Source organism: Bactrocera dorsalis, chromosome 2 (genome assembly GCF_023373825.1).
Source record: "Bactrocera dorsalis isolate Fly_Bdor chromosome 2, ASM2337382v1, whole genome shotgun sequence".
Taxonomy (NCBI): Eukaryota; Metazoa; Arthropoda; class Insecta; order Diptera; family Tephritidae; genus Bactrocera; species Bactrocera dorsalis.
In genome coordinates, this window is record NC_064304.1 from 2,238,928 (window position 1) to 2,256,808 (window position 17,881).

The window sequence follows — 17,881 nt, forward strand, 5'->3', positions numbered from 1 at the left end:
GAAAAGTTAAGGTTCACTCTACATAACTTGTCTACGCTTAGGGGAAAGCTTTAGCTTGCCATAGCATTTAATTGCGCAAATTTCATAGACTCTTTAAGAACAGTCAACGTACTGCGCACTAGACGTTGACTGTTCTTAAAGTTTATTGTGTTCTGTTATTAGAGCTTCACAATCTAGCGCACTAACTTCGAAATTTTAATTTTTCCTTTAGAGTTTATGGTCATGTATGGCACATTATAAATAAATTGCACTGTTACTGACATATTCAATATCAGTGACTATGACAAAGATTGACAAGGAATGGGTTTTATACTGCTAAAAAAGTGAAAATTTTGTGGATTATGCTAATAAACATATTCGCATAACATTATTTTACTCTCATATACATTAATTTTTAATTGCTAAATGTATTCAACAAATTTAGCGTTCATATTATTTTACTCAATTTTTAGGTGGCAGCACATCATGACGCTTTTTAATGTGGATAAGATATAGGTACATAGCACGCTAAATATTTTGTAATACGGTATTTCTCAAGAGTAAGCAAGATAAGTATATGCATACAAAGAAAAGCGCATTTCACGCCATGAAGCAAAATAATAGTGCACAGAGTGAGTACAATTTTATGTCTCATTTCAATCATGGATAAATTGATCCGAAACTCCTCTCTTCGCTTTCTGAGAGAGCCCATGATCTCACGGTTTGGTATGGCAACACTGAAAGTTCATGGGCTACGAATCAGGTGACAAGCAAAACAATGAACTGCCAGACAAAATCCCATTAAAAATAACTGACAAAATCAGTTCGTTTTTCATTGTGGAATACATAAGTAATTGTGTTGTGAAAATATAGTGTTTTTTTTTTATTAAAAATACAGTGTATAAGTGTTTTTACTAAAAATAAAGTTGGTAAGTGTATTATTAAAACCATCGTAAATACATGTATGTAAATATATTATGTTTTCCTAACGTATTATAGGAAAATGCCGAGAACTAAAAATAAGTGTGTGGCTGGTTGCGTAGGAGCGCGACGGTTTTTCAATTTCCCCAACAAGGAGAAGGATGGATCCAGGTTCGTAAATAATTTTAATTAGTAGAAAAATATAGTTATTTAGTGAAATTTAGAAACATTTTTTCATAAATTGTGCCTATTTTGATCTTGTTTTAGATGCAATTTATTGCATAAAAAAAAATATATCATACTTGCGAAATATAATGTAATTTAGTAAATAGTATTGTAATATTTAATAGATCCAATTTAATATGTTGTTTGGAGTAGCGTAGTAGATGTAAATATTACTATAATTATAAATTATAAGTACAAATAAATGTAATACTAGTAGAAAGTATAGTAAATACTAATAAATATTGTGATTTTATTTTGTACCTATATGGGAGATATAGGCCTATAGGGGAACCGTGCACCCAAAACTAACTTCGGTAACGCGCCTTTTGTATACCTCAGCGGTGGTGTGGAAATTACAAACTCCCAAAACATTTACTAAAAATTCCCTAACACATTTCTTCCATAGTGGCATCATTGGCAAATGTTATAAAAAATGTGGACTTTGACAGCGCTCTCTCGAATCAAAGAGTTTCGTATCAATTTATCCATGATTTCAATTCAACTTAATACTTGTTCAATTTCGAGCTGCATTATTAAATTAAAATAAAATTTATTATTAGTACTATACAATTAAATAAATTGCAACTGTGATCAATCAATAAGGGGATTGTGAGAAAGTATATTGGGAAGCGATTTTGCCAAATAATTAAAATATATTCTCGCAAGGGAAAGGCATAGAATTTGGAAGCCGAAACGACTGCATTGTATCCAAAAGACGACGACGACAGTGAAGAAGAAGAAGACGTTGAAGAAGAAACGAGGGAACCGGAGAAACGCCAAGAAAACGTTGATTGTAATAATTTGGACAACAAAAGATTTTGCAGATTTTCAATCCATTTCTGTTGATATAACAGGAAGAGTACTTTAGTTTCAATGAAAATCGCGTAGATACCAACTCTAAAATAGAATAAACACATGCTGTATAATTAAACACCATTAAGCTAAAGCAATACTCTGTGCATTACAAAACCTATTCATAAACCACACGCTTCTCGCATCAAAAAAGAGCGTAAGTAAAATCGACATTTAATATAAATTTATGGAATATATAATATAATATTTAGACTAGGATTTATAACTAATTGTTTTAAAGCCACAGTATGTTGAGTGTTTTAACTTTTTCGTTTTGCTAATGCGGTGTGTTGCGGCGTGTCTGACATTTATACACTTCACAAGTCCTTTTCTACAATAACCTCAAAGAGCTTAAAGTTTTTAGCTTTCGATACCCCACTTTTCGGAATTTTTTTTATTTATTTATTGTACGAACAATTTTTGATCATTTTATTTAAGCAATAGACCTATGCCTTTAACATCGGACCATACCATGTGTCCAATGTTTAAAAAGTTGAAAAACGAATATTTTTAAACACAAGTCTTATTTTATTTGCAAATGTGGATGAAATATTCATATTTTAAAATTATTTTTTTACTTGAATATATGCATCTTTATAATCTTATTTTGTGATAGGTAGCTAAAAGCAAGAAAAAACGGTGTCCCTAAATTAGAATAATTTTCAGAAATAAAAAAAAAATTCCCATACAACTTGATTTAGATCGGTTGGTTTCAGATAGCCTTGAGCAATGTGAAGTTTCGTGAAGATACACTTTTAAGAAAAAAATGTTCTCCACAAAAGAACTTCATTTTGATGTCTCAGTTTGTATGCCAGCTTTATGGAATATTGCAAATTTTAGAGCGATATCTAATCATTTAGGCATGTACATATACATATATTTTTATTGAGTCTTCGATGTATCCTTCTGGGTGTTGAAAACGTTGTGGCAAACACAATAAACCCTGTTCAGGGTAACTTTATAACCACACTTAATAATTTAATAATTTTTGGTTATTTGAGTTTTTGTGTCTAACCAATTTATTTTATAAATCATATACCGTTATATATTTATATCAGATTTGCACCGCTTCGATTGTTCAATGTCTAATAAAAGGATCAAACAAAAAGCTATCATAATTAAATAGATTTATATTTGTGTTAGCGGCATAAATTATTTGGAGGTGTAGCAGATACATATGACTTGGCCGGTGTAAATTAAGCTCATTTTCGCTCATGTAGTACCAATTGTCAAGAAGATGTACATATATACAATGCGAAGAGATTATAACGTTCTCACTACAGACAGTCCTGAATTTTATACGCAAATTGTTCAAGGATTGTTTTCTCCAGCTACCAAAAGAACAGCAATCGCTGTTATGATATAAATTTGATTCAATAAAAACTGCCTTATTGTTGCTTTTAGTGCTTTTAAATTGTGGACGAGATAAATAAATTTAGACAAAATAGTAGCAGTATAAGTTTCGTATCAGTGACCGCTTGACACAGTAATTTAATTCAAGCAGCATTTGTCCATAAATAACATGGAATACACTTGCTATGTTTAGCGGTCATATTATGACCGTTAAAAAGTGTAATCAAAAACATTATTTACAGTTTCTTATTGCTTTTTGGATAAAAGTTCTCTTCTCCTACTGAAGCTTTTATCGATTACGGTTTCTATTAATATTTAAATTTGTCCGCTGTACGGAACAACAACCGATAGTTAAGTTCTTCCGTTTTCAGTTAATTCTTTCAGAAATCCTGTCTTCTTTATGTATGTATATTTTTTTATTTTCGTTTTTTATCTATAGCCTCTAAGTTTGAAGGTGGTGTAAAATTGATGCTAATGTTATGAAGAGATTATGTATTCGGTGACAACTGAAATCTTAAATATTTTTCAATAAATTTGAAATTTTTTAACTCATTTCTTATATTTGTGTTAAGCAACGTCTGAAAAAGGTGCAATATAAAATGTCTCTGTTTTGAAATTTTTCGTAAAATTTTTGAACACAAAAAGTAATATTTGTTCTTTATTTTAGTAAAAATTGCTCGAATATATTATCGCACTCGGTTATTTCAACAAACTGGCGATACAACCGAAGGACATTTACCGTCATTAAAGAATCTAAAAATTATCCAACAAAAAACGAAGCTTGAAATTTTTGGTTCTAACCCTTATATTGCCTATTGAACGGCTCGCCATCCGCATACTGCTGGACTTATCCTTGAGAATCAATTTTAGTAACTCAAAAAATCCGCAAGAGAGCGAAAGTTTAAGAGAAAAACGCAATGGTAATGGATGCAACTCAATCACAACAGCCATCTCCACAATCTGTTGGCCGCGAATTTGTGCGCCAATACTATACCTTACTTAATCGTGCACCAAGTCATTTGCATCGTTTTTATAATAACAATTCATCGTTTATACACGGCGAATCAACTTTGGTGGTGGGTCAGCGAAACATCTATAACCGCATTCAGCAGCTAAATTTTAATGATTGTCATGCCAAGATAAGTCAAGTGGATGCTCAGGCCACACTAGGTAATGGCGTTGTCGTTCAGGTTACCGGCGAATTGTCCAATGATGGTCAGCCCATGCGTCGTTTTACGCAAACTTTTGTGTTAGCATCGCAGTCTCCGAAAAAATATTATGTTCATAATGATATTTTTCGTTATCAAGACGTGTTTTCGGATGAAGAGAACGATGCCGAAACCCGTACGGAACATGACGAAGAACATGAACAATCAGCTGCTACTTCTGCTGGTGCTCCGGGAAATGAACAAGTCGGTTCAAACTTAGTCACTGGTAGTGGACCTACTACTGCTGAACAACAACAGCCTCAACAACTGGCTCAACTGTCCACACAGGTAGTGAATTCAACAGCCGGTACAAGTGTATTGCCACAGCAACAAACCGGCGCACAGCCATCCGTTGGTGCACCACAACAACAAGCCATTTACTATTCGGTGCCAGCCTCTGGCGGTCGTCCAGTTCCATTATTGACTGGTACTGCACCACAGGCAACTGGTGCTGTGTCATTTCCAACAGCCGCACCAACAGCCGTTGTTTCGCAGCAGGTTCAGCTAAATGGTGTTGTTGGTCATGATGATCTCTTACCTACTGGAAATCAGCAGCAACAGCCAGGGCAAGGACAACAACAGATTGTTGGACCGTCTGCTTCACCTGTGGTTCAGCAGTCTACAAATATGACTGCAGCTACCCCAGTACTTGCTGGCCAAACTGGTTCAACTGCTGCAGTAACTGCTGTTCCCGTTGCAGTACCGGCAACTGCAAATATTCCAGGCTTCCAACAATCTCCACTAGTTCAGTCCCAAGTTTTACAACAACCACAACCTTTGCAACAACCATTGATCCAACAAACGCAGAGCGCTCAACAGTCATCGGTTTTGGATTTGGAAGATGGCGTCATTAGTTCCGGTTTGACCAGCAATACTGAATCAGTACCTCGCTCGGGCTCAGCCGGTCTATTGGCTGCATCTGATAACGTACCAGCTGTTGACGACTTCAAAACGATTAATGAGCAACAACAGCAGGAAAAATATGAAGCTGCTAAACAACAACAACAGCAACAAAATGAGATCAAGACGTACGCAAACCTGTTTAAGTCGACTTCCTCATCGCCCAGCGGTTTCGTCACTGCCGCTATGCAACAACAACAGCAATTACAGCAGCAGCAACAACAACAAACATCAAATAATGCTTACCATTCTGCGACCACCATCTCCAGCACAACCTACTCACAGTCCAATTCCAATTCAACCTCATCACTTTCGGTCTACAATAACCGCAATAGTGAATCTTCCTCATTACGTCTTGACAGCAACACTCTGAATTCAGTTACACAAGGAGGACCATTGCCCCAACGCAATAATACATCCCGAATCAATAAAGGTAAGCTAGACGTCACGGCGTAGTAAGAAATTACATATATTCTTTATGAATTTTTCACTTTATAAAAAATATATATTTTAATTAAGAATATGAACCACGCCGCACCAGCAATGCCCAACAATCTGACAACCAACAACTATTTCTTGGAAATATACCGCATCATGCCTCAGAAGAGGAGTTGAAGGCTTTGTTTGGACGTTTCGGACAGGTTCTGGAATTGCGAGTTATGTCAAAAGCTAATGGTAAACTACCACCCGGCGTTAGGAATCCTCAGAATTTTGGCTTTATTACTTATGAAGATCCCGAGTCAGTTCAGAACTGCTTAGCAAATTGTGTAAGTTTTATTTCTAGAAGAGTTGGTAATTAATATTATTAGTGACAGAATTTAAAATATGAATTTTGAATTTTTTTTCCTCACAGCCGCTTTACTTCCCAGAAAATTCTCCTGACGGCCAGAAATTAAATGTTGAAGAAAAAAAGCCTCGTCCAATGCGCCCAAATAACGATATGCCGCCACGACAGTCAATGGGAGGCAGCAGCATGGGCGGAAACATGAATAATTCGCAACGTAACATGAGCGGAGGGCCTCAATCTCGTTCACTGTCCAATTCTGCCGGCGGCGGAACCAGCGGCGGCATGATGAGAAATGCTGGCGGCAGTAGTGCCAATAGCAACAGCATGTCCCGAGGGCAATCTAGTGGTGGTGGCCCTCGCCTCAGTGGCGGTTTCAACCGCAACGAGAATCGCAGCGGTCCAACAAATGGCAATGGTCCACAAGTACGCGGAGGCAATCAAAACAGTGCACAGTCCTCAGGAGCCAGTGGCGGCAACAGCTATGGCACACGGCGCTAACCATTAATATTTTTCTATCATCCACAGCAGCAGACATCTCGCTACAATACAGTAACTGCTGCTGTTGCAACAACGCCAACGCCATCAACACCACCAGTACAGAAACAACAGCAACCGCAGTAATCTTTATAAGATTATATTATTCTAAAACTAATTTTTGTTTTAGTAGAAATATTTAAATTTGCTTGCGAAATAATTGAAAATCATAACAGGATACCAAATCAAGTCCAAATCTGTAATTTGCGAGAAAAAGAAACAAACAACTCATGCAATCATGATCGTCTAATATATCGATTACAATTTTTGTTGTTCGTTAAATTTGGCGCTTTCTACAATCACTTCTTCTCTCAAATTTTTTATTCATCACTCCCTTTCATAACGGTAAATCATTTTCCTTTGTAATACATATATCACAAAATTTAGTTTATTGTTTTATATATTGAAGTAAATTTTTATTTAATATTTTAATTTATACTAACAAAGGAAATAAAAGAAAAACATTCTTCTTTTGAACCCAATCTACCAATAAAACAAACTTCATTATCATGTACGTATTTTAATTTTGAAACTTTTACTCTAAAACAAAAACACTTCCCCAATCGTAAGGATAAAAAATCGTAGCTTACAAGTAATCTAAAATAAAAATTTATAAACTTAATACAACCCATAAGCTAATTAAAATACTAAAATAAAAGATGCAATAAAAAGCAAAAGAAAGACTTGTAAATCCGAATAAACACGTTTAAACAAATAAAAAGTAAATTTAAATAAGTAATAATATTCGTACGTTTATAAAAATAAAATCCGAAAAAATCGAAAAATGCTAAAAATTAAAAAAAAAGTTCTGTAAAAAGCTATGTAATCAAATTGATTTACGTGAAAGAGATTTGCAAAATGTGCGTCTACATAGGTTCTGCAAATTATCATTTCAAAATTCAAAACAATTCAGGATTGGCTAGGATTCGAAAGATAATTTATTAAGGTTGCTGCAAAAGAGTACAATAATGAGTGCACCAACAATCTCAAATGTTTTTAAACTAGTTTCTTATAATCATGGATTATTTAGTGAAATGCATAAAGCATTTGATTTCCTCGCGAACTTTTACAAAAATTGTCAGTTTAGAACTTTCTATATATTTTAATACTCTCTGACTCTGTTCGGTTTCTATTGCTTTATATGGAATTCTTGGTCATTAAAACTTAAAATAACAAGTATATAATTTTTATTTTTACAAAATCCCTTCTATATATATTTCAGTATTTTAATTGGATATTTTCAAAACTTATTTCGTTAGGTGTAAATTGGCAGAACTTTTAGATTGTATTCAGCCTTGATTTCATATAATTGAGAGATAATTATTAAATAGCTGCAGCGCTTACGCATCCTCAGCATATTCATTTAAATATTTTACCTATTGAATTGTTTCATAAAGAACATGCAAACAGTGGATCACAGCATTTAAAATAAAAAAAAACATATTTTCAGGTCGCAAACGTTTTATAAAACTTATTATTTATAAATACAAAATCAATGGAGTGAAACATAATTTATAACAAAACTAAACGATACATATATCCTGAGAATCGTTATAAAATAAAACTATTTAAATATGACACGTTGTTTTATTACTCGCTTTTCTCATTTAAAAGAACAGCTTTCCAAATTTATAAGTTCCCATACTTGAAATTTTCATATGCATGCCATTTTAACTCTTGCAAATATTAACAATAGTAAGGAAATGCTCCAAAATTGAGTCGCACAAAACGAAAACTCTCGTGAAACTAATTACAAAAAGAATTTAAATCGAAGAAAACGAAACTTAAAAGTAGTAAAGTAAAAAATAGTCTGGAAATGTTTTATAACGTTTCAGTTATAAGCGAACTAAAGTAAATTTGTATTTCTTGTAAATGGTAACGTTTTTTTTTTAATATAAGATAAAACTAATCCTGAATTTAGTGCTTAATGCATTGAAAAATTATAAAATAAATTTAGAAAAGTTTACTATTTAAAAAATATAAACACAGAAAAGTAAACATGGTAACTTTTAAGGTGCGTCTGATTAATATTAATAAAATATGTATATGTTTGAATCTCAGTTGTTGTGGCGTGTTCTTATTGCTAACGAGTAGGAATGGATTTAATATGAAATTTAACAGGTGTGCTGAAAAGTTTGCATGCTGATGCATAGATGGTACCACTAATATTAATTCCATATGATTTTTAGTCAAAGATACTAGCACAAATTTGACAGCTAATAGATGTTTATGAGATATAGCGTTTTGGGTAAAGCAACTTATGTAAGGTTACAAAAAAAGAAATGGATAAAAGTACTAATGAAGCCAAGGCTTGAATTGATCAACATTATTTGAGCTGTAATCCTTGGAAATCAACTGTTGAATGCTGTTTTATTTAGATATTACAAATGATTATTTATATATACGTATACGAAAGCTCTGGGCAAAGTGGGTGCAGCCCGAGCTCACAATCCAACAATCGTCTTTAATCGTAATAAAACCGAATTTTCGCATCAGTGTGTAATAATGCAAGAAACTTGGACCTCTTCACACCGGAGCTTAATCGATAGTCAGCAAAGCCAAAGCGAGGAAAGCCGCAAAAGTCGGCTTGCAAGGTTATGTCATCAGTATTTTGGAATGCACGTGGTATAATATTCATCCACTATCTTCAAAAAAGAAAAACCATCAACTATTACTTTGCGTTATTGGAGCATTGAAGGACAAAATCGCACAAAACGGCACCATTTGAAGAAAAAAGTGGATTCTTCAAGACAACTCACCGTGTCACAACTCAGTGAGTACGACGTCAAAATTTCTTGGGCTTTGGATTACTACGCAATGACCGTATTCTCCAGATCTGGTGCGCCAAACTTTTTTTTACCGCTAATACCGGTTCATCGCACTCAAAAAACTAAGTATATCTATGTATATATCGTCACCTGAAATGCAAAATAACGTATCATCAAAAAATTCGAAATTGAGTATCCTATTGATTACGACTCACTACTTCAAATTACATATATAATATTGTATATGTCCAACATTTTCAGGTTCTGCGCTCATATATTAACCAGTTTTAACCAATATTAAAATTATTTTTTCACTCTTGTTCCATTTTATTTCGTGTTTCATTCATGCCACTGAAAATTTCCGAAAATGTTGTTACGTTATTTTGCATTTCAGGTGACGATATGTACATATATAAAAGAAAGTTGTATTAGTTACACCATTTATAACTCAAGAACGGCTGAACCGATTTGGCTGAAAATTGGTGGGGAGGTAGCTTAGAACCAGAGTAAGGACATAGGATACTCTTTATGTTAAAACTAGAGGACCTGCCACGCCATCTAAGTATGTGATTTCTATTAGTTGAATTATATCTATTAGTTAATGAGATACATAAGTCATTTTTGTGAAGTAACTTGTTGAATAATAAAATCAAATTTTATGAAAACAAACATAGTCTACGAACTTTTCAGCACAGCTGTTATATAACTTACGTTGGTTAGAACCTCACTTTGAGGCTTCAATAGCTTCATAAATTGTGAAATCTTCTTGTTGTTGTTGTAACGGCAGAAAATATTCCTGAAGTAATTTCGAGGAATGGTGGCGAGTTGAGCGTCCTTGGGCGGACCATCAGGGTTCTTGTTACATACAGCTTCGGAATTGCTAGATTTGCAGTTTGTTTATTAATATATTTCATATGGAATAACCAAAAGAATGGAAATCATCAATCCCTATGTGGCTAAAATGTTTCGATATACATACATATGTATCTGTGAATGCAAATGACATTAAGCCATATGTCGAAAGTGTGGGATAAAATTAACAGTAGGGGAGACAATACTTACATTTGTATGTAAAAGTAACATATACATATGTACTATATACCAATTACGAAGTTGATATCCTCATATCAGTAATAAATGCTAATCTATGTTTAGAAAGTTTTATTGGTGCTTGATAAGAGGGAGACCACTGTGCTCTGGTTGTTTGATGTTATAAAAAAATAAATATAAACTCACAATAAAACAGTATTTTTATTTTTTTTTTACTAATTGTCAATTTTATTTTATATTTATCAAATTTGTTTTCATAAAAATATCGTAATTTGTTCAGTTTACTGGATCGATGGAGCGGTAAGTCTGTAAAAAGTTACTCTTACTTACCTCGTTCACTTTGGTCGCTGTCATCTTTCGTCACATTAAAAACAACAACTCCGGCGAACGATTGCTGTGTTCAACTTCACAATTTGAAATTTTATTTTTCCAAAGTGGCTACTCGCACCATGCGTAGTAATAAATTCCTTTGGTCCCCTGGTACCGTGCTTTACCATTGTCCCTCGCCAGTTCGAGCTTAAAAGGAAACATTAAAATAAAAAAACTCTTTATTCATGTATAAACCTTTAGGTGTAAAAGTAAGCAACAAAATTAAATATCCGAATCTGTATCTATAACATATATACATATAATATTCATATATACATATGTTAAAGTATGTATTTGTTTCTATTTTGTTATGTTGAATGAATATATTCATGGTAAAATTGAAATAGTTTAGCTTAACTTTTACAAAGACAACATTAAAATAAAAGAATATTTATATTTTATATACGTTAATGTATTTATGTTGGTGAGATTTTGGAATATCAATACAAATAATGCGACCTTTTTAAAAATGTTGTAATATTTTTTCTAAATTGGTACACACATACTTATGAAAAAATATACTAACTTCCTGTTTGGTTTATGAAATAATCACAAATAAAGGTTTTTTTATAATTACACTGGAAGCAAAGTAACAAAAATTTGTTGAGTTAGTTTGCTTTAGTTGGATTTATAAAAAATAATTACTTTTTATGAATATTAGTACGGTTGTGTAAATTTTGAAAGAGCTTGGCATTCAAAAAGAAGTCTGTCTGTAGAAAACGCAATGTCTCTGTAATTAGTTGTGTTACATAACTGGTAGTTTAAATAAAATATTTTCCGCATTGCCAAAATGTTTTTTAAATATCCAAATGAAACAGCGGAAAAAACTTTTGAAACAAGAAATTTCAATTAATAACAAAAAGCTTAATTTTTTGTAAATGTATTTACCCCGCCGTTAGGATATTGAATATTTGGACTTTAGGATGTCCTTTAAAAAATTATAATAATTAGGAAATATTTACTCTTACTTACGCTTTATTTTACTTACTTAGTAGAGATCAAGATCCTACATACTTAGGCATATATGTATATGTACATAGGTGTATATGCGATATCTTATAATGAATATATGTAGTACATAGGAGCAAGATACAAAGCATATATACACAACACATACATAGATTTGGTAGTTCGAATATTTTATAGCGGCATATTGGTAGCAGTGCGAATAAAAATATTGTAGAAAATACTGTTTCTGTAATATACACGATAAGTTGAATATTTCTAATACCTGAAAATACAAAAGTTGGGTTACAACTATTATAAAGTATAATATGCATATAATATAAATCCTGTCGCACATTTCAGTTGCAAATGGAGATACACAAATTTTAAGAAAAACAAATACCAGTGTTAGAGAATTGAGCGTCTATACAAGTAAGAAACGATTCGGAAGAAAGGTAGCGTAGCGAGATAAGTAAACGGTACAAAGAGTATAAAACATGTATTAAAACAATTTCTTATATAAATATTTTACATTTTACACGAAAAGTGCTCAATAGACCCAAAAGTTGTTATTTCTTGTTTTAAACACTTGGATTTTTAGACTTATTTAAAAAAATCTTTTGAAATATGGGACTACACAAGGTTCGTTTAAATTTTTATTATCTCCGGAAATTCTCGTTTGTTTATTTGTCAATTGAAAAGTAAAAATGTTTCATAAATAATTCGTTGCGACATACTTTTCTATAAATACTGATAAGGAGGTTGATATACCAATATGAAATACGAATTTAGATATCTATTAATCATACAAAAATTTGTTAGATATCCATACCTGCACTTAAAGAGCAAATAAGTTGTTAAGTAAAAAATGCAATAAAACTTATATACCATAAGAAATGTGATTATAGTATACTTTATTTGTAATTCAGCTTTTAATTGTAATCAATATAAATTTAATTATACATAGTACTATTAAATACAATATAAATTGTAACACACACATAAGTATTATTAAAGTATAAAAGTGTTCCTTTTATTATTTGCCTTTTTTTTTTTTTTTTTTTTTTTTGAATTTTGCAGTCACTATAAGAGAACATGTTCTTCATTATAATTTAAAATATTGCAAGTGTTAATAGAAAAGGAAAAAACATACACTTAGGAATTCTAAAGTGCCAAAAGTAAAGACTGTTAACTCTTTATAAACTAAAACTTCTTTGTCATGGATGTTAAACAAACAGTTCAGTTCTCTTGTATTAGTTCAATGTAAAAAAAAAAGCAAAATTAAATAAAACAAAACCCTAGAAAATTCATTTGCAACGCAAAGTATAACAGCAATTATTCCTCTCGTTATAATAATTGTTTTCTATTTCATGCTAGTTCTAAAGCGCTCTTACAGCTGTGCTGAAATATTAAATAAGTTTCTTAATCTATGAATCAATGTCTATATTTGTTTCAATGCTGGTGAGTTCTAATTGCTGTCTGCAATTTTGATCCAAGTTGTGCTGAATACGTTCAAATATTTTTTCGTCGCTTTTGAACTGCATTGCCTCAGTATTTGTTGTTACTTTTATATTACCAAAACGTTAGCACGCTGACTTTTATGGAAATATTTATCCGATATTAAGTATCATCTATATAAGCGATCTACTATATCATTTTTGGACGCTACATAATAAATGTGTACATAGCAGCGAATGTATTATTTAAGTTATTTGCTTTAAAATACATATGTTCATATATTAATTATTATAAATATCGGAAATCATCCTTAATGAAGTGCGTTTTGTTCTTTTGTTTTGCTCTATGTAATGTACGTAGTGCATTTTATGTAAATCTTTCTTTCTTGGGGTTGGATTGGGTTGTTTTGTTTTTTAATTTGTTTCTCTTAAAATAATTCTGGTTATCTATGTAGTAGTACATTAATGTTATGTATAAGCATACATCTTAAATGCCTATATGGGAAATAAAGAAAGATATTTTGTATAATATATAGTGGTAAATATTGATTTTTAAATGCATAAATAGATAAATATGTAAATGTTATTGTTTTCGAGGGTTAAGAATTACGAAACATACAAAATAAAGACAAAGTTATAATAAGCCATATTATTAACAAGGTATATCTGTATATTATGCAAACACTAAACAAATATGGTACACAAAAAAAACTGCACTAATTCTTTATACCACGGAAATTTCGAGATATTGAAACAACAGGTCACATTTCTAAGTTCCATGCCTCATATTTTAGACTATTGCGTTTTCCAAAACTCAAGATGCCATTAAATGATTTTCTCTGCTTTTAAATAATATCTTGCTGTATAAAATACAGTTTGAAAAATGTATTTTAGTTGGTCGAAATAATTTATTTGACCAAAATATCGAAAATTTCGCAACGCAATGAACAAACTTATCGAAAACGTCGAGCAGATATTTGTGTTGGAACTAATTAAATGATTTAACAAGACAAAAAGTTGTAATTTTCTTCACTGACAAATATCGAATACAGGACTTAAACGGGAATATATTACGGCATTAAGGAACAAACTAGCTTCCTAGCCCTATAACATAGAAGCGAAGCAGTGAATGCTGCGTTAACTACATAACATACCTGCTGTAGCAAGCTTACATAGTAGTATGTCCATGGAATTTTTAAAATACACTTTCTACTGTATCGACTTGATTTGTTGCAGATATATTCTCTTGAAAGCGTATAATCTAATAAGAACGCTTGGTCTGAGCAACATAAGATTGCGTTTTGTAACCAGCGTTCACTGACGAGCTTTTAACCGTCGTATTAGACATATTCAGGTAACCGGTGGAAGCGGTTGAACCTGCGAATGTTAATTTTTAATATAAATTTTTGAAGAAAAAATAAGTTATTTTCGAAAAAAGCAATAGCAACCAATTTTTGATTAATTTTAAAAGGTTCTAGTTTCTAGTAGTATTTGTACAGAAATTGGTAGGTTTGATGTCTTAATAATTAAAATGATTCAGTACATGTGATGAAAATCTTTAAAATTTGTGAATATTGCATTTATACAATTGTTTAATATATATGCGTTATTACTTTAGCGATATAATCATATCTTAACAGCTAAATCATCTGTAAATTTCAAGATTTGTGGAATGGTGAATGCATTCATTATTTCCACAATTTCAGTTATTTCGCACTGATTTTTTGTAATACTAACAAGATAAATATATATAACATTTAACCAAACAATCTTAAAATACTTCATTGAAAATTTAAATAAAGCGATAATATGAACACGAAAATAAACTTATTTCAGTGTATTCAAAGAGGAATATGATTAAATAAGTTTAATAGGCAAAGTAAATTAATAGTTTTTATTGCTTACCATAACTAGGCGCCGATGACACACTATAAGGGTTCATTCGGTTTCCTTGTAAGCTGCCGGCCTTTTGCGGGCCACCATTATATGACTGCTGGTAATCACCAAAATTTTGTGGAGCAGCTGCAGTAGGTGCGGCGGCGGCTCCATTCCAACTATTTACGGCTGGTGCGGCAGCAGGTGCAGCTGTAGGTGGTGGTACTGGGGCCGCGGCAGGTGGAGCCGCTGCGTATCCATTTTGAGGCCAAGCGGTAGGAGCTGGATATGCGGCGGGTGCACCCCAACCCGGAGCTGCACCGTTTTGCGGTGGCGCTGTGTAGGCACCGTATCCAGCCACGGGAGCTGCTGGTGGAGGTTGTTGATAAGCAGCGGGTGGTGCAGCTTGGGGATAACCGCCCCATCCATTGTATGCCGGGGGACCCATTTGTGGTGGATAGCCATAGGCAGGCTGTTGGGCATACGGAGCTGCTGGTTGTTGATACCCGTTTGCAGGTGCTGCACCTGGTGGTACACCTGCTTGCTGTGCTTGAGTGGCTCGTTTCTTGGCTAATTCTTGTTTGTAAACAGATTTTTTTACATCAACCAACACATACTTAATGGTGTGATTTTTATGTACTGTGTTTAAAGAAAAAAAAAACAGTGATATTAGCATAATCCTACTATTAATAGAGATTTAAGACACTTACAAACTGCTTTGTCTACGGCGTCGTAATCATCAAACTCTACAAACGCAAAACCACGTTTGCGTCCGGTGGTTTTGTCTGTTAAAATTTTAACTCCAACCACATTGCCAAATTGTGAGAAATGTTCTGTTAAAGCCTGTTCATCATGATTTTCTTTTAAACCACCTACAAATATTTTTTTCACCGTTGTACTAGCTTCTGGTTTACCTAATTCAGGTTTAGGTAATGCACGCTTCGAATCTACTTGCCTTAATTTTTTTTTGAATAAAAAGTAGGAGAAATGATTAGAGAAAATAAGTGACTCATTGTCTAAGAATTCGCAAGGTACACTTCTGAAATGAGAAATGTGACGGATACTTACTTGCCGTCAATTACGTGTGGACGGGCCGCTTGCGCTCGATCTACCATAAACGTGTCAGAATAAGTAATAAATCCAAATCCGCGGGAACGCTTTGTTGCTGGATCACGCATAACTATAGCATCAACTACGTCGCCCCATTGCTTATAAAAACTCCGGAGAGACTCTTCAGTTGTTACTGCTGACAAACCTCCAATAAACATTTTGCGAAGGTGATCAACTTCTACCTCTCCACCATTTTGGTGCTCCTACATAAGTTATTAACAAAAAAAAAGTCCATTATTTTATTAAAATCACGATATAATGACCGGGTATTAATATTTTCGAAAGAACACTTATTGTTACTTATCTTCGTTTTCTTAATATTTCTACATACCTCAGGTTTATGGGCCACTTGATAAATATTTTCTGTCTTAATCATTTTCAATTTGTTAAGAATTAACTATTTTAATTAAATTAACCAGGTTTATTCACAAGAAAACTGGTGTTTGTTCACTTCACATATATGAAATTAATGGAATGGCGAGGGCTACTTCAAAGTGAAATAAAATGGTGGCGGTGCATGAGCTCTCTTGTATGTATTCAAAATTTTTCTGGGCTGCCAAGTATTTTTTTAATATTTTTACTGAAACCACACAATGTGCGTGAACATTTGCGAAACGCTGCACTTACATGCTCAAGAACTTGCCCTCAAGTTGACCACACAAGTTACATGTCAAAATTGAAAAAAATTTAAATATATAGGTTGCTAACAACTTGATGTTGAATAGTAGTTTCAAGAAGCCGTCGTCAAGGAAACCACTTACAATTCTCGAACATTTTGCAAGAAATTAATTATATTATGGATAAATATACTTATATTTTGACACCAATTCATGAATATATGGAAATATTCATATTCATTTAATGCCATTTGTTTGCAAAACTAAGTGATCAGCTGTTTTAACTTCATCGTCAACTTGTCTCACGACTTGATTGAAAAAATTGCTATAAAGAGCGCTATTACATGAAGCAACTTTTGTTGCTAATTCTCGAGCAATTCACTCTTGCTGTTGCCCATTACCTTCACACGAGCAACTTGTGATGCACAACTCTGATCGAGTTTTTTTCTCATTCTCTTTCACTTTACTTTAACCCATTGTCTACTCGTTACTTTAACCCATTGTCGTTTCTTTTTCTTTATAGGTATTTGGGCCACTCAATCACATATATTAATCAGTTTTGTCAATAAAGAAATATATTTTATTTATAATTCAAAATTAAAACAAAGATTATATGACAGACTTTCACATATATCACCATTTTCACTATCGTCTGAATCAATTCGTATGGCTTTCTCCATACATTTCACAATATCTTTAATTAATTCGATTTTTTTGTCCTACTCCATTTTCTAAAATATTTATATTACATTACGTATATCTGTATACATATTTGCAAATTACTTACCAAAAGATGAAATTAAATTTTGTAAATAGATTCAAAATATTAATTTCTAAAAAATATACTCAAATGCAACTATGTACTACGAAAGAAAGAACACGAATGCCGAAAAACGTCGCAGCGAACTGCTACGAATGAGAACACAAAGCG

The 17,881-nt window shown here is 32.7% G+C and overlaps 2 protein-coding genes across 6 annotated transcripts; one reads left to right on the plus strand and one right to left on the minus strand.

Moving 5' to 3' along the window:
- Positions 1 to 1,593: 1,593 nt before the first annotated feature.
- LOC105232783 (ras GTPase-activating protein-binding protein 1) lies at positions 1,594 to 8,819 on the plus strand. Its single transcript, XM_011214614.4, has 4 exons — positions 1,594 to 2,134; positions 3,998 to 5,871; positions 5,958 to 6,205; positions 6,292 to 8,819. Exons 2-4 carry the CDS (start codon positions 4,248 to 4,250, stop codon positions 6,721 to 6,723), a joined length of 2,304 nt encoding a protein of 767 aa, XP_011212916.1. The 5' UTR covers positions 1,594 to 2,134; positions 3,998 to 4,247; the 3' UTR covers positions 6,724 to 8,819.
- Positions 8,820 to 9,669: 850 nt separating this feature from the next.
- LOC105232787 (ribonucleoprotein RB97D) lies at positions 9,670 to 17,210 on the minus strand. Of its 5 annotated transcripts, XR_007421592.1 has the most exons (7): positions 16,665 to 16,840; positions 16,292 to 16,536; positions 15,934 to 16,178; positions 15,254 to 15,862; positions 14,503 to 14,725; positions 11,935 to 13,843; positions 9,670 to 11,093 (listed from the first exon to the last, which is right to left on the minus strand). XR_007421592.1 is itself a non-coding variant. In XM_011214639.3 (5 exons), the coding sequence occupies exons 1-5, from the start codon at positions 16,707 to 16,709 to the stop codon at positions 11,068 to 11,070; spliced, it is 1,170 nt and encodes a 389-aa protein (XP_011212941.1). In that variant the 5' UTR covers positions 16,710 to 16,840; the 3' UTR covers positions 9,670 to 11,067. The 5 variants fall into 5 exon arrangements, 2 of the variants coding, with proteins under 2 accessions (XP_011212941.1, XP_049303721.1); XR_007421594.1 differs by lacking the exon at positions 14,503 to 14,725 and having other exon boundaries at positions 16,665 to 17,210; XR_007421593.1 differs by lacking the exon at positions 11,935 to 13,843.
- Positions 17,211 to 17,881: the final 671 nt, after the last annotated feature.

Coding starts and splice junctions, on each gene's coding strand:
- LOC105232783 (XM_011214614.4), top strand. CDS start 4,248: ATGGTAATGGATGCAACTCAATCACAACAGCCATCTCCACAATCTGTT. Junction 5,872..5,957: donor TACATCCCGAATCAATAAAG/GTAAGCTAGACG, acceptor ATTTTAATTAAG/AATATGAACCACGCCGCACC. Junction 6,206..6,291: donor AGAACTGCTTAGCAAATTGT/GTAAGTTTTATT, acceptor TTTTCCTCACAG/CCGCTTTACTTCCCAGAAAA.
- LOC105232787 (XM_049447764.1), bottom strand. CDS start 16,709: ATGATTAAGACAGAAAATATTTATCAAGTGGCCCATAAACCTGAG. Junction 16,179..16,291: donor CCACACGTAATTGACGGCAA/GTAAGTATCCGT, acceptor AAAAAAATTAAG/GCAAGTAGATTCGAAGCGTG. Junction 14,726..15,253: donor GTCATCGGCGCCTAGTTATG/GTAAGCAATAAA, acceptor TAACATTCGCAG/GTTCAACCGCTTCCACCGGT.